The sequence below is a fragment of the Telmatherina bonti genome (assembly GCF_933228915.1).
Source record: "Telmatherina bonti genome assembly, chromosome: 21".
NCBI classification, from domain to species: Eukaryota; Metazoa; Chordata; class Actinopteri; order Atheriniformes; family Telmatherinidae; genus Telmatherina; species Telmatherina bonti.
Window position 1 is genome coordinate 11,700,359 of NC_136630.1, and position 16,557 is coordinate 11,716,915.

At 37.3% G+C, this 16,557-nt stretch overlaps 1 protein-coding gene across 1 annotated transcript; it reads left to right on the forward strand.

Annotated features, from left to right (window-relative positions):
* Positions 1–1,026: 1,026 nt before the first annotated feature.
* On the forward strand, positions 1,027–16,319 carry LOC306771603 (thrombospondin-2-like). The gene is made up of 21 exons (XM_079260834.1): positions 1,027–1,329; positions 1,457–1,522; positions 1,677–1,813; positions 4,058–4,249; positions 4,943–5,036; positions 5,118–5,282; positions 5,546–5,722; positions 5,800–5,973; positions 6,176–6,306; positions 7,921–8,055; positions 8,176–8,394; positions 8,478–8,585; positions 8,688–8,847; positions 9,687–9,805; positions 9,925–10,159; positions 10,593–10,820; positions 10,900–11,030; positions 11,724–11,864; positions 11,965–12,062; positions 14,831–14,970; positions 15,891–16,319. Exons 2-21 carry the CDS (start codon positions 1,459–1,461, stop codon positions 15,896–15,898), a joined length of 2,856 nt encoding a protein of 951 aa, XP_079116960.1. The 5' UTR covers positions 1,027–1,329; positions 1,457–1,458; the 3' UTR covers positions 15,899–16,319.
* The last annotated feature ends 238 nt before the right edge of the window (positions 16,320–16,557 follow it).

Consider the following 16,557-nt stretch of genomic DNA (forward strand, 5'->3'; position numbering starts at 1 on the left):
CCTTCACTTTCTCTTTTTTAATATCAGGTGATCCCCACTGAGATTCAGATAAAAGAACCGATGAAAAACAGAACGGTGGATTTTCACTAGACTGTTCCTTTCAGACAAGTCCAAGAGTGTCCCTCTAGATTTAGCCAATAGTCTTGCCCATGTCTTTACCTTTTACCTTTTTTATTTTCTCAGATCTTATTTCTTTCTGGCTTTTTTACCCTTGGATTTGCAACAGCACCTGTTCTCAGAATCTCCTCTACTGAACAAACTCCAGGAAGCAACATGTTGTCTCTTTCTTTTTTGTTCTTTATTGCAATATTTCTAGTACCTGGATGTTGTGAATTTGTTGGAAATTTCTGTACGAGTGTGTCTGTTTGGGCACATGTGTGCATGTGCGTGTGCACACATCTGTGAGATTCATTATTCCACAAGTGGAGTCTACAGATGGAAAATATGATTCAGGATGATGATGCCTTTTTGATTCAGCAGGGAGAAGACCAAACACGGACTGAGACAGATCCCAGTGAAAGTAGATGTTGTTGAATTCCATCAGTTTGTTCATCTTTAGCTAATGATCCTCTGCAGACTACTCAAACACATGTGTATAGACAGGCATACACACACACACACACATATGCTGACACACAGTATAAAACATCCAAATACTCCCAGCAAGCCTTACTTTTTTTTTTTTTTTTAGGAAAGATTTATGGTAATGCCACTTTTCTTGCTCCCAAAATATTGGAAAACTTGCGCAGCCAATAAGATTGTGTGTGCTTCAGTGAGTTCACACACAACTTTTTTGTGTGTGTGTGTGCGTCTCAGTTTTGGGGAGTGAAGAGTGTAAATGATGTGTCTGGGAAACCTGCATCGAGACGTCAACACACACACAGACACAGCTCCCTCCATCCAGCTGGGTTTCTCTGAAATTTCTGGGAGATATGCAGCTCAGTTCATCGCCAGACAGACGGGTAATATATGGCCCCTGCTCCCACCTCATACAAACGCACACACGCTTATTCACACACACATACACACACTCAAACAAATACATAACCACAAAACTTTCTACAGAACCAACAAACAGTCTGCATGTTCTCCACTCAGCTTTCATTCGTCCTTCCTTCATTTATTTTGGAGAAATGAGAAATTACTGAGGAAGCTGTGCTGGAGATCTTCGGTCTGGATGCCAAAGCGAGAAGGAACTAAGGAGACAAGGGAATAAGGAAGAGAAAAAGGAGACATTCCATAACAGCCCCTGTGGAGCTGCAGCAGGGACGAGCCTACCAGCTGTGATTTCTAATCGGGAAGAAAGGAAAAGCAGCGAGGAGTGCGCAGGTATGCAAGGTTAAATCCTTCTTTGTTGTCATCTTTTTATTTTATTTGCTAAGCAATAGACACACTTGTTGTCTGTGGTGATGAATACTTGCTATATTTCATGGTGGCTACATATGTGTGTGGACAGGAATGTGGCCTCTGAGAGACTTGCCCTGGCTTTACATTTTCCTCTGTGCAGCAGCTGTGTGTGCAGGTACAACATATGTGCATTTGCTCATGCGCACAAGAACTTACACCTGCAATCAAATGAATGCGCCAATGCCGAGTGTCCACCTGTTTCTGTCTTTTATACAGATTTAACTAAATATCTAGCATAGCACACAGAAACTTTTGCCTTTTTCCTACAGGTGTGGGAGGTGCAAAGGTCGACAATGTGTCCTCAGAAATGTGTCGTCGTCCTTGTGAGGAGCTGGTAGGCTTGCTCACAGAAATCCACGGTCTCCGTATTGTGACTAGCAACCTCCTGGAAGATCTGGACAGAGTAGTAAGAATCACTAATACCTCCTCACAGTAGCTGATACATATAACATAACTGTCTGCACATTACAAAAAGTGGACATAGCTATTCCAGCAGTGTTATATACAACTGAATTTTCACAATAAGTTTTCATTTTTTTATGGATGAAAGCTTAAAAAAAAAAAGAAAAGAAAAGTTTAATTAAAATATTTTGTTGCCCTAGCCTCACTAATACAATAATCACATTTTAAATGACAAATATAATTGATACACACCTACATGCAAGTATTGTAGTATCTAATAAAATAGGTGTTATTTATAATACATTACAGATATGTTTGTACCCTTTGAGACCAATTCTCATAAAGAAATTTACCAGCTATTATTTTTTACATGGCAATATTTATTTTATGTGTTACAGGTTTAAATAAAATAATAAAGATACAAAAAACAGGTACAGCATTTAAAATAAACCACATTTTTCAAATGAGAGAACCCAGTTAAAAATGGTTATTTGTTTTTGCTGACACTTTTAACTAAAATGGGTTTTTGAATGCTGTTCTGCATATAGATACGTTTATTGGCAAATGACTAAATAGATATATAAAATAACCAGGATATGTTTAAAGGATTAAATATTCAGTAAACAAGATATAATGAATGGGGTACAAAGTCAACTGTAAAATACTTTTTGCTAGAATTGGAATAGAGGGCATTTCTGGATAATACGGTGATTAAAAAAATAATAATATTGTCATTATTATTAACACTGCTAAGACTATTAAAACCAATATTAATCAATAGTTTAATAAATGATGGTCTACATTTATTTATAATAAAAATAAATAATAATAAACTACTACATACAGGTAACTGTCAATAAATAGGTATCACCATTATTAGTGAGCATATGTTTTATTCTATTGTATTTTATTTTATTTTATTCTATTTTATTTATTTTATTTTATTTTATTTTAGTGTTTCACTAAAGAGTTTGTGATCTCTGGTGTTATCGTTGTAACCTATGTAAAAGCAGGATAGTAAAGTTCAAGTTCTAGTCAAGTTGAAGCTATCTTTAGTTAAGTTTTGTCCAAGGTCAAAATGGATCTGGCAAAAGTGAATGAATCTACTAATTATTTTTTACTAATCAGTCAATATTGATAATAGTGGAGAAATATCATAACAAGTTCTCTATCTTATTTTAGTTGTCACACTCTTTTTAGCAGACCATTTAATACCCTCTCCCTTCAGACGGTCTATGAGCCATTTGTTCTTAGGCAGGATCAGCGGATAGCAACTGACCCATCACATGTCCTCCTCACAGATTATGAGCTTTTGCCAACCTCGTCTCGGCTGTAAACTGAACTGCTCTAAAAGTTCATTCTTGTCAGCTTCAGTCAGATTTTTAACATTACCTGGGTTTCTGGGGGTCTTGATATGTTACTACTGCTTATTTCTATATTGTTTATGTTGTGTGCTTTGTGTAATATGTGCATGGAGTGTGTGCAATAGATCTAGGGATGTGTATATTAGGTTTATGGGGAGACTAATTGTGTAGATTAGAACTTCTACAGACAACTTGTGGTTTGGTTGACTGAGTGATTTATGTTGTGTTCTACCTGTGAAAGCATTAATAAGCACAACACTGCGTACAAGACAAAATTCCTTTCAGGGAACTTTAAATAAAATGTATTATGCCGTGTTTTATCGTGCTTGTCATATCTTGTCATGTTGTATCCTGTATTGTCGTGTTGTATCGCATCACAGTGTATTGCATTCTGTCATTTCATATTGTATCATAATGAATCCACTTAAAGTTTTAGCTGCACTAAATTTGTTTAATGTAGTTTCATATAAAGCAAAACCATTGGAAACAAATTCCCCTGATTTGTGTAAAACATTTCTAATCAACTAGTGTGTGAAATACAAGTTAAGTGGGCAGAATAATTAGTTACTAAAATTAAACTAAACAATTAATTAAGTATTTAAACCCAACTCCTGAGTAATTGTCTTCAGTTACATCCCACTAGTATTTTATACAATTCAATGCAAAAAAAATGTTCTTAATGTGTAAAATTGTAATCACTATGATAAAATGTGCCTAATTTAATCCATTTTATTCAAACATAAGCAGAAAGACAAGCAGCAGTGTAAAAATGTTGGCTATTACTCGTAGCAACAGGTCTTCAGGTCTGAGCAAATCTTAGTTCATACTTCATTTTTTTTATGACTAAATTGAATGTTTTTTGTGTTTTTGTACGTATGTGTCAGTCAAAAGAAAATGAGGAGATGCGCATTTCTTTGGCTGAGCTGAGCAACAGCAGCAGCAGAGGCGATGGAGACGGGGGTGACAATGATCTTGACAGAGACAGAGACGGGGAGGTGTGGTGTGTGCAGGATAGACGAGTGTACGAACAAGGGGAGGACTGGGAGGTTGACAGCTGCACCACCTGCACTTGCCAGGTCAGTACTGAACAAATGCCCTGTCACAACACTCGAAGATATTAAAGCACCAAACAGGCCCCTGACAAGATGAAGGAGGGGGCAGGTCTGAACATGTGCTTCAGCTTGAGTAGATGGTAGATCTTTTAAACATCCAAATATGTCTGATATCACTCTTCTGTTTCTTTTCTTTTCTTCCTTTCTTTTTTAATGGAAGCCCATGAGAGTTTGTGTTTGTTCTCACAACACATAACATCTCTAGATCTCCTTTAAGGACTTTGATGAAAGACTTGGCTGACGTTGCCACGCTTTGAGACAACGCCAAAGCCATAAATTTCAAAAATCTAAAATTTCTGACTTTCTTTTAGTCGATCCAGGCTCACTGTGTCAATCTCCTTGACTAATTCTCAACAAGAAAGTCCTATTTTATGAAAATGTCAACACATCCCTTCAAACTGTGTTCACCAGTTGGGCAAAACTTCGCAGGCTATGTTATTTTCCAGAGCGACTATCTTCAGACTTGCATCATTCTCCACCTTGAATCTGTTTTTCTTTATAAAACATCATTAGTTTTGTCAAGAATGTGTTAAGGGAGCAGCCAGACTTGCTCCTGACAGCATATCATCCCTTCGACAGTAAAGCAAAACATCTGGATAAAATAACGTGACATTTTCACAAAATCTGTATTTATCAGCTCTGGTTCGTCTCATCCAGGATGGAAAGGTTGTCTGTCAGCAAGTGTCTTGTCCGCCAGTATCCTGCCTCAATCCAACCTTTATCGATGGAAAATGCTGCCCTGTTTGTCTCGGTGAGCTTTATTTAAACTCAACAGTTCGCTGTTTTACATAAATGTAGGACAAAAACAACATCTTTGTGTCTTTGTATAAAGACAACAAAGATGGCTGGTCTCCGTGGTCTGAGTGGACTCACTGTTCAGTCACCTGTGGACGTGGAGGGCAGCAACGAGGCCGATCCTGCAACGGCATCATGCCGGCCTGCATTGGCCCATCGCTCCAAACCCGCAGCTGCATGCAGATGAAGTGTGACCGCAAGGGTAGTCTGCATGGTTATCTGTCAGATGTTATGCTTAGGTTAATTTTTGGAATCATTAAAAACAAGTCCAAGCCATGGAAGTGAACTGAACATTTCTCAAACGCACTTTAAAAATCAGAATAATCACTACCAACATCTTATAATAAACACTTCGTGCAGCTGTAGGAACAGTCTGTCATTTTACAGTCAATCATGCAATAAGAAAAAAAAAAAATTTTTTTTTTTTTTTTTAAAACAATTTTTCTGTGCTTGTTTCATGTCTAGCACGTGTTGATGGAAAATGGGGTCTTTGGTCTCCTTGGTCTGCATGCACAACCACATGCGGAGAAGGAATTATCACACGGGTACGTCTGTGCAACAACCCTCCACCGCAAAAGGGTGGCAAGGGGTGCAAGGGCATCGCCAAGGAGACGCAAGCTTGCAACAACACACTTTGTCCCAGTGAGTAGAAACTCACATTTAAATCGCATTCTGAGGCTCAACATGTGTATCTGGGTAAACGTTGTGTGTGTGTTTAGTTGCAGGAGGCTGGACAGGCTGGAGTGAGTGGTCACAATGCTCTGTAACATGCGGTGGAGGTCTTATCAGTCGACAGCGGGAATGTTTGAACCCCGCCCCTCAGAACGGTGGGAAGCCATGTGCTGGGGATGCTGTGGACTATGAATCGTGTAACAAACAAGAATGTCCTTTAGGTAAATCCAAATGCTTATGTCTGCATAGAAAATCGGATCCTATTTTCATGAAGGGAAACATTTTTCTGAGCAATTCTGGATTAAATAATATCCTGCAGTGTTATTTCTGTCTTTATTGAGTTATCAAGGCTGAGGACATAATAAGGAAAAATTTTAAAGATACAGAATCATCAAAACACTACATGTTTTCTATGTGTTTCAGATATGTGTCTGCTGTCAAATCCATGTTTTCCTGGGGTGCAATGCACATCAAATAATGATGGATCATGGAAATGTGGACGTTGTCCTTCGGGTTTAATTGGGAATGGCACGCACTGTGAAGATGAGAATGAGGTAACAACAGCAGACATGAGATCAGCCCTCATGGAATCCACTCAGTGATCTGGGATGCTTTTTCCCACGATCCATGCTGCAATGGAAATCCCTTCTGTTTGCAGTTACATTACGTTGCCTCCAGTTCTCTTCCATGTTTTGGGTCAGGCTGAAATATTGTATCAGAAATATATTATGGATTCACACAAAATCCTTTAAGGGCACACATGATGTATCCTAAATATCTAGGTGATCAAGATTTGTAATGAAAAGCCAGGTTGTTATGATATTACTGAAAAAAAAAAAGGAGTATCTAAAACAAGACGAGTAAAACATAACCTCATTTCTAAAGTCTTAACTTTAAGGGTTACATATTTGTTTGATTTAATTTATATCTAACATTTAAAAAGATAGATAAAGTCCAGAACTAATCCTCCCTTTGACAAGTATTGCAGCTTGTGATGCCATTAGTTGTCAGCTATTATTTCACATTCTTCTTGCTAATAGCTTCCAGATCTGTGTGACTCTTAATTGATCTTGACTGATTTGTTCTGTTGAACTGCAGAAAATCTACAGATGTTCCGTGAGAAACATGGCATAACTTTTTGTTTCTTGAGACAGAGCCCTGTCCCTTTGCAGAAGCCATTGTCTTTCAACAGAAAGTGTGATGTCTATTTCCACTGCTTGTTGGTCCAATATTTAATTAAATCCAGTCCCCTCTCGACCACTGAAAGGTTCACTATGCAACTGGCTGCACCTTTTACGCTTCAAACATATCTTTACTCATTGTCGACACAAGGTTTCACTTTACTTCTTTCAAAATGAATATTTGTGCAAGTTTTATGGAACTGGACCAGAATTCTGTGAATTCGTCCAAAATGTCAGATGAATGTTTTGATTTGTGTAATGATCCTTCAAATTCCTGGAAAGTTTTCTAGGTAGTTCTGACTTCAATTTGGCCACCTTTGTGTCCATAAGCTGCCAAACTAAAGATACAGCCACCTGAACAGCTTTGCTTAAGGTTTTTTTTATAAGCTGCTTTAATAAATGTAGATGTAGATGTCGACAGCTAATACAAAGTTTAATGAGTTGAAGTATTTATAAGACTTTGAATTTACATCATCTGGACTTCCAAAAGAATGACCATGGACAAGCTACAGTTCTAATAAGCTGAGTTTCTGAGACCTTGGTAAAAGTTATCTCAGATCTAGAATCCCTTGGGGAACAGATTGTACTGCAGGGAAGTCCTTTGCTTTTTTTACTCTGAAAACACACAAAACAAAGAGTCGTTCATTGACCTGTTGACTATTTTTTATCTTTAGTTTTATCACATTTGAGGGTTAAAGATCAGTTCATGTGTAGCAGTGGACGAGGCTTTGATCAGTCCATCTGTTTTCTTGGACCTTTCCAGAAGTGAAGAATGAGGCAGTTTGCATGGACTGTCAGCATGCATTTTTATCCACTGGACTCCTCCCCTTTTATTTCATTATTCCGTTGCACATTTAACATATCATTGAAGGCACCATAATCATGTCTGTTTGATCCTGACAAAGAAAACACAACGCCTGTATTTCAACAAAAAATGTCACGCTTAATATGCTGAACATGAAAAGTCTCTGATATTCATATCCTCAGTGTGAAGTGGAGGGTGTTTGTGCGACAAAGTGCATAAATACAGACCCTGGATTCTACTGTCTGCCCTGTCCTCCTCGCTATAAAGGCAACCAGCCATATGGCCTCGGTTTGCAGCAAGCCCTGAAAACCAGGCAGGCAGGTGTTTTTCTTTTCTTTCTTTTTTATAACACTTTTAGAACACTTTCTTGACTTAAACAACATTCAAAAACCATTTGGTGGGACCTTTGGAAATTCAAAGATACTATCTCCTTATAGGTGTGTGAACCATATAATCCTTGCAAAGACAACACACACACCTGTCACAAGTATGCTGAGTGTGTATACCTTGGCCTGGCATCTGAAGTCTTGTACAAGTGTGTTTGTTCTATTGGATTCGCTGGCGATGGCTTTCTGTGCGGGGAGGACTCAGATCTGGATGGGTGGCCCAACGAAGGATTGACCTGCAAGCAAAATGCTACTTATCACTGCCAAAAGGTACAAAAAATAAATAAACCAAAATGGCACAACAACAAAACCATCAGTTGGATTGATTTAAAGTGAGTTGTGACTGGCTGCAGGACAACTGCCCCATGATGCCAAACTCCGGACAGGAAGACTTGGACAAAGACGGACAAGGAGACGCCTGTGATCCTGATGATGACAATGACAACATCATAGACGACAGGGTGAGGGGGACTGAGTTAGGAATTTTCAGGGATTCATTTATGTGTATATTTGTATAAAAATGTATAAAAGTGTCTCTGTGTGCGCCTCAATGTTTGGCACAGGACAACTGCCCACTGATGTACAACCCAAGGCAGTTTGACTCAGACAGGGACGGCGTTGGGGATCGCTGCGACAACTGTCCATTTGACAGCAACCCACAGCAGACAGACACTGATGACAATGGCGAGGGAGACGCCTGCAGCATTGACATAGATGGAGATGGTCAGATGAGACTAACTTACATTTAAATTATTCAAGTTTGGGTCCTCAGGTTACCTTAGATTATATAAGCTTTAAGCTGACTGGCGGATGGTGTCCAGTGATTTAAAGTCGTGGCAGAAGAATAATCCAGTGTAAAGTTTAGTGATGATGGATCATAACAATGATCAATGTAGTGGCACTTCATTTTTCTTCTTTACCACCACTTTGAAGTCAGTCTAGCAATTTTGTATTTTAAACGCGAGTAGACCAGTTCTTCTTTCTTTTAGTTTTAATAAGAACAAAACAGGATTACACGGTCAAAAAACTATGTTGCTTCTAACGTCTCTGGCTTCAGTCTGACTAATCAGCAACTTCCCAGTGACGTATGGTAACTTAAGAAACGTAAAATTATGCATTTTAGCAAATATAAACTTTCAGAGCTCAAAATCCTTTTTATATATTTTTATCTTTCCTTTAAATTAAATTACAATATGTGAAATAATGAATTTGACTACAACAATCACCATTAACTGTGAACTTGTTTTAAAACCATTTGCAACAATATTTCTATAAAGGAAATGTTTTTATATGAACCAGCTGCAAGGAGGAAATATCCAGAAAAAAGCAACAAGACCAGTTGCAACAAATAAATGAGACAATAAATTCTACAGACTGCAGTCAGGATCCATTTTATGGTGTAATAAACTAGTTGCACAAAAAATTTACAAACTCAAAGCAGTGGATTTTGTGTAAATTTTACAAAAGGGATAAGATTTAATTTCCCCAAATGCTATTGGTGAAAAACGTCCCTCACAAAATACAATTTGTGTGTGTGTGTTTTGTCCCTCTATTTCTTTCAGAGGAACTGAATGACCATGACAATTGTCCATACATGTACAACACTGACCAGAGAGACACAGACCTGGATGGAGTTGGAGACCAGTGTGACAACTGTCCCCTTCTGCACAACCCTCTGCAGGTTCCTTCAATAAACACACAACCTGATCCAGTCACCTGACCTAACTCTTAATGTAAACTCTGCTTAACTTACAAATAAAATGCAATATATCAGATGTGTAAATGTGTGTGTACTCACAGGTTGATTCTGACAGCGACCTGGTAGGGGACATGTGCGACAATAACGAGGACATAGATGAGGACGGCCACCAAAACTCTCTGGACAACTGTCCTTACATTGCCAACAGCAACCAGGCCGACCATGACAAAGATGGAAGGGGAGATGCTTGTGACCATGATGATGATAATGACGGTATCCCTGATGACCGGGATAATTGCCGGCTAGTTCCCAACCGAGACCAGCTGGACTCAGATGGTCAGTGTTCTTGCTCTTTAGGGTGGTATTTATTGTAATACAAACAACAGAAATGCTATTACTGTGGAGACACTCAAAGCAATGTTGTAGATAAGTAAATAAAGCTGAGAATATATCTGATTTAATAATGTGAACACAAATAAATGCTAATTACTTTTCTGCCACAGGGAAAAATATTAACAATTCATGATAAACAGATTTTACAGTCATGCAATGAGATCTTGTGACTATGATTCCTGTATGAACATACAGATGTTATTTTGCAGCAATTTATAATTAATCTTTCTTAATGGGTTTTTTTTAAGCTGTACACTTTCCTAGAGGAAATTATTTTTTACATGATATTAACTTTTAATCCCCAAATTATTACAAAAAAAAAAAAAAAAAAAAAAAAAGATGATACCTGCATGCCGTCCATTCCTCTGTTTCTCAGGAGATGGCACTGGAGATGCATGCTTCAATGACTTTGATAATGACAGCATTCCAGATGCGCTGGATCCTTGTCCACAAAACCATAACATTGGGGCTACAGACTTCAGGAAGTTCCAGGGTGTTTTGCTGGACCCTAAAGGCACCACCCAGTCGGACCCCCTCTGGGTCATCCGCAGTCAGGGGACTGAGCTGCTGCAGAAAGCCAACTCAGACCCTGGGATTGCTATTGGTAAGATAAAAAAAAAAAAGTTATAGACATAAGGAAGATAGCTAGTTCTGTAAAAGAACTAAAATGGCTGTTTGGACAGGATATGACAAGTTCAGCGCCGTGGACTTTAGCGTGACTTTTTATGTAAACACCAACCGAGATGACGACTACGCAGGCATTGTTTTTGCTTACCAGTCCAGTCGACGCTTCTACGTTGTCATGTGGAAACAGGTGAGGCCCGAATACAAACTCTATCACCTGAAATGCTGCTAGCTAATCTTTCAACTTTAAATAAAAGCTTGTCTTTGAAACATCCTCAAATACCATCCAGATAACAACATCCTTCATTATTTCTCCTCTCAAGTCATTTTGTTTTGCAGCTCCACTTCACAAAAATGCAAAACCACAAAAGGGCTTGACCTTTTGGGATGTTCATTTTATACCACACCACCTCCTTCTAACCTTCTAATACTTATAGTAGGGGTGGGAAAATTGAATTGAAAAATCGAAAATTGGGATTTTTTTGCTTCACAATTTTAAAATTGATTTAATCTATGTTTTTTTTCAAATAAAAAAAATTAATCTACTATACAATTTATGTCATTTTTATTGTTTTTATTGATCTTTTTACTTGTCTTCTTGGGCATTGTAGCAGCAGAATGACGGTCTGGCTACTGTGTTGTTTTTTCCTAATAGAAATCAAGAAAAATGACGAGCAAAAATAAGTTTTATACATTTCTTTTTATTTTTAATCTAGAAAAATCAGCAAAATCGAAGAATTGTGAGAATTGCAATTTAAATCGAATCAGCACCCAAAGAAATCAGAATCGAATCGAATCGGGACAAAAGCATATTGTCGTAGCCCTAACTTATATAATAAACGTCACTTTCCATTTCATTCTGTCCTTCCCTCTCTGAACGTAGGTGTCTCAAGCTTACTGGGAAAAACGACCGTCCAAAGCTTTTGCCACAGTAGGACTCTCAATTAAACTAGTGAACTCCAACACAGGACCGGGGGAGTATTTACGCAACGCTCTGTGGCACACAGGAAACACTAGAAATCAGGTAAGAATGGACAGCCTCATTCAGACAGATCATGATTTTATAGACTGCCATTATAAAGATCAGAAGTACTGCAGATTCACTCTCTCTGTATCTGCTCTAGGTCAGGACATTGTGGCATGATCCAAATAACATTGGCTGGAAGGATTACACGGCCTACCGCATGCACCTCATACATCGACCCAAGACTGGGTTCATCAGGTACATTGTTTACAGTTATTATGGATTATGGATTTTTCAGTGAGATTGACCTCAAGACATCTGGAGCATGTAATGAAAACCACTTCTCTTGTGCTGGTATCTTATTTTCAAAAAAAGAAAAAAAAAAGCTTGATTACATAGTTGCTTCTCAACAAAGATAATCACAAGAGGCAAAAGCTGATTAACAAATCTGGTGTTTTGTCCAGATAAAACATTTGTTGGCTTGGCTCTTTTTCCTTCTGGGAGTCTGAACTCAAATTTTCATGTTATGCAGTCATAAACCACAGCTGGATTGTGATCATGGACGTCACAGAACATTGATAATAAGAAAAACAGAGATCCGTGGGATTCCCGGGGGAACTACAGTGATTTTCTGGGAGATATAAATTTTCTTTAACAGCAACCTTTAGCTTTTAAAATGTAACTGAAGCATTTCATGATTTTTGTTTCATGTTTGAACTTATCGTACAGGTACAGTCTTACTTCTGCTCAGTGGACAAACCATGACAGGTTTTAACTCATGCCTGTATTGTATAAAGATCAGAATACAAGTAAAGACTTCAGACTTCAGATTTTATGCACATTTCACAGCTTATCTTTGTGCATTAATTTAATAGTATTGGAATAAAAATGGCTTAAATTAACAAATATCTACAGCATGTTCTTTTGCCTCAGATATTTATGGCTCAGCTTATCTCTAGGTTGGTTCACGTAGGTTTCAGGAAAAAATATGCAGAATAAATACCAGGAAAATGTGATCCAGTAACACAAATGTTCTTACACTCAAGGATATCATCAATCTCTACCATTTATTTCATGATAATGATGTATTTGGCTTTTTTTTTTTTTTTTGCACTCAATTCTCCTCCACTTGCCATATCTACTTCTGCTAAGTGGTTCTCCTCACTAATACACTTTAATACAAAGCAGAACAAAAAAACAACCCCAGGCAATCACTTCTTCATGCTGCGTGCTGTTTTTGTGAGGTAGGCAAGAATCATCAGTGCAGCAGTGAGATGTTCAAATTGAGAAAAAGAGATGCATAGAACAAAGCTGTTTAGTGCCTTGACCAATTGTTAAAATTCAAGAAAAAAAGAGAAAACAAGAAAAGCAGGATTTCTTTCGAAGATACAATCAATGCTCCTGATGCATTGTGGGTACTGAATGACTGTACTTCAGCATGATTGCACAAGTGCGCACTTTGTAAATGTGAGATTGCAAAGAGGCTCCTCTCTGCGATAGAGAAGGACGGACATTCAATGATATTTTTGGAGACTTGCTACAAGGCTTCTTCACTTTAAATACAACTTGTCTATTTGATGACTACGTTAGCTGGGAGTAAATGGTGAAATATCAAGTAATAAACAAGAATACATGTTTTGTGTACTTGCATTTGGGGAAGAGTGCATATTGAAATGTAAATTTAAAGCAGCTTCAAACGGTGTTTTTGTACAGATTGTCTCAAGAAAAAATGGTGAAGATAAAACATTTGTTGTGTCTGTATATTATGTTTTAGCAGATTTGGTTAGTAGTTTACTTTACTTATAGGCTCCTACTTTATTATTAATCTGACTCATTGTTTAATCTGCTTTTACGGCGCCTTAGGTTGTGTGAGTAAAACATACAGTGATATGCAGAAGCAATGTATCTGAGTAATAGTTCTCCAGGCTTCCTGAAGGTTTGTTTTGGGACATTGGCTGCTTTTTCAATTATTTTCAGTTCATAGTACCTGACTATGTTTAGAAGAATGTGTTGAATCAGTGTTGCATTTACATATAGGCAACTTAGCAAAAAAATACATTCTAAATAATATTTTTAGGTACTCTGTTATAAGCATCTTGTTGCAAAAATAAAATAAAATAAAATAAAATAAAATAAAATAAAATAAAATAAAATAAAATAAAATAAAATAAAAACCACGACCATTCATCGGACTAAGCGGTTTGGAATGAATGATTAAATTAAATTAAATTAAATTAAATTAAATTAAATTAAATTAAATTAAATTAAATTAAATTAAATTAAATTAAATTAAATTAAAACTATCCACAGCAAACCAACAATATCTGAAAATAAAGTCCTTTAGTCATGGTTAAAAAATTAAGTGATGACCTGACAAAAAGAACCAGAGAGCTGCATCTGGAACATCGACAGATTTATTCACTTTACTAAAATCTCATCAGAAAGGGTTTCCATGGAAGGGTGACTGTCAAGCAGCCATTCTTCAGGAAACAACGACATAGGTAAATTACAAGACCTGGACTAAAAGGTCAGTGGTAACAAGTCTAATGCAGTAAACAATCCTCCCCAGAGCACAGGCCTCAATATTACTGAAGCAATATGGGATCACCTTGACAGAAAACACAACAATTGACTGAAACAGAAAAAGTTTTCTTTCAGAAGTCTGAACAGCTATTATAGCCACTTAAAAGAAATCTCATATGCTTTTTTTTATGAGGGTTCAGGTTGTGCTCAAGAATAAAGGCAGTTATATCAAGCTTGTTATAATTGTATAAGCAGAGTTTGCAGTATTTCATGTATGTGTGCACATTACAGCAAATGCTTTAGCGGTTTATAAATCAATAAATGTTAGTTCAAGAATTGCACAGCACTGCAAAGTTGTAAAAAGTTCCTTAGAGACACCATTAATGTAGTTTCCACAGCTGGTTTCAACATAAATTAGGACATAATAGGTGATCTGCATCTAGAACTAAATGCAATGGGAATATATTTTCTTGATTAGCACCTGTGTTGTGTTCCTTCTGCAGGGTGGTGGTGTACGAGGGCAGAGAGATTCTGGCAGACTCAGGGGCGGTCTACGACCACACCCTGGCTGGAGGACGACTAGGACTCTTTGTCTTCTCTCAGGAGCATGTTCTCTTTTCAGACCTTAGATATGAGTGCAGAGGTAATATGTCTCTTTTAACATTTGTTCTCACTACTAATTAGAGGTGGAAAATGTACTCAGTTGTTATATGTTATATGTCAGATATGTTAAAAGCATATTTTACTGTAAAGCAAGGCAAGTTTATTTGCACCTTTCATGCACAAGACCATTCAAGCTGCTTTACATAAAATCTTAAAAGCATTACAGATGGTGTGAAAAAGCATAAAAGACAACAAGCAACATTTGATGAAAGTTTGATCTCCACTGGGACTATAACAGCATAACAGCTAAAAGTTGCTTCTCCATGTTTACTCTGGACTAGTTGACCTGAGAGTTTGAATGCAAGAGCTCTGCTTGGTTTATATTCTCTGAACATATCTCAGATATATTCTGGGCCTAGACCACTCTGGGATTTGTAAACAATCAGCGGGGTTTTAAAATCTATCCTGTGACTGACTGGGAGCCAGTGTAAAGGTTTTAAAACCGGTGTGAAATGTTCAGATCTTAGTCTTAGTTAAAGTTCCAGCAGCAGTTGCTGCAGATGTTACAAGTAACATCTAGTTAAAGGGAAGATGATAATTGTGAGGGATGGGGCAGATAATTAACGAATTAAAGACAACTGGGAAAAGTTTCTCCCTTAATTTTTGGTCTTCTTATAAAAATTGCACATTTGTTCCATTTTGTCCCTTAAAAACAGTGAGATTACCATAGAAATTTGTAAAATTTGTCTTAGTTGGAGCAAAACTTTTTGACACACCTGCTTTGTATTTGTTGGCTCCTTTTGCTGATGATTAGCAGTGCTGATGTATATTACATATGAATTTGTAAAACCACAACTACTTTTCTCACATTCGTTTTGTAAAAAAAAAAAAAAAAAATCCTTCTCTGCAATAAGTCGGTACTAATCAAGACTATGTTTCTGATTTTTTTTTCATCTCCAGATAACTGAATTCTTTCCTTGGGGTGATCAGGATATACCACAACACGCCACCAAACTTCCAGATTAGATTCAGAAATTTTAATCCAACTCAGAGAGAGAGAAAGAGAAAGACAGCAGAGAGGATGCACCAGACCCAGGCCCTTATCCGGCCAAGACTATCAATTAGTGACCATCATCTATCTATCTGTCAGCTTTTTATGCAACAGTATTGATTCCAGAGTGTCTCATTCGCTGTATATTACTCCCCTGGCACCATGTCTAATGACACTTCTTGTTGCTTTTCATTTGCACCTTCCTAATGGTTGTAAATAATTATTTATTGCGAGATGCCAGATATGAGAGAGATGAAAATGATGATGGAGTGAGTTGAGCAGATGTCTGGTAACTTATCAATAAAAAAAACGTTTTTTAATCAAGTGCTTTTTTCTTTTTTTTTAATGTCCAGCATCGCCACAAGAATTTAGAGATATGGTCTCTAGCACCCTCTGGTGGTGACTGTGATATGTGCAATTTATTAGTGGAAAAAATGCTAATGGTTTTTTTTTTGTTTGTTTATTTTGTTTTGCTTCTTTTTTTTTTTTTTTTTTTTGCAAAGTCAGTGGCAGAATAAATGTTATTAAAATAAGTTAACAATGTATGAATAATAATTTCTGGAATATAATCTATCG

Bases quoted from the DNA above. Each gene is read 5' to 3' on its own strand.
- LOC306771603 (XM_079260834.1), top strand. From the start codon at position 1,459: ATGTGGCCTCTGAGAGACTTGCCCTGGCTTTACATTTTCCTCTGTGCA. The intron at 6,307-7,920 runs GTAACAACAGCA...TCATATCCTCAG, and splicing joins ACTGTGAAGATGAGAATGAG to TGTGAAGTGGAGGGTGTTTG. The intron at 11,031-11,723 runs GTGAGGCCCGAA...CTCTGAACGTAG, and splicing joins ACGTTGTCATGTGGAAACAG to GTGTCTCAAGCTTACTGGGA.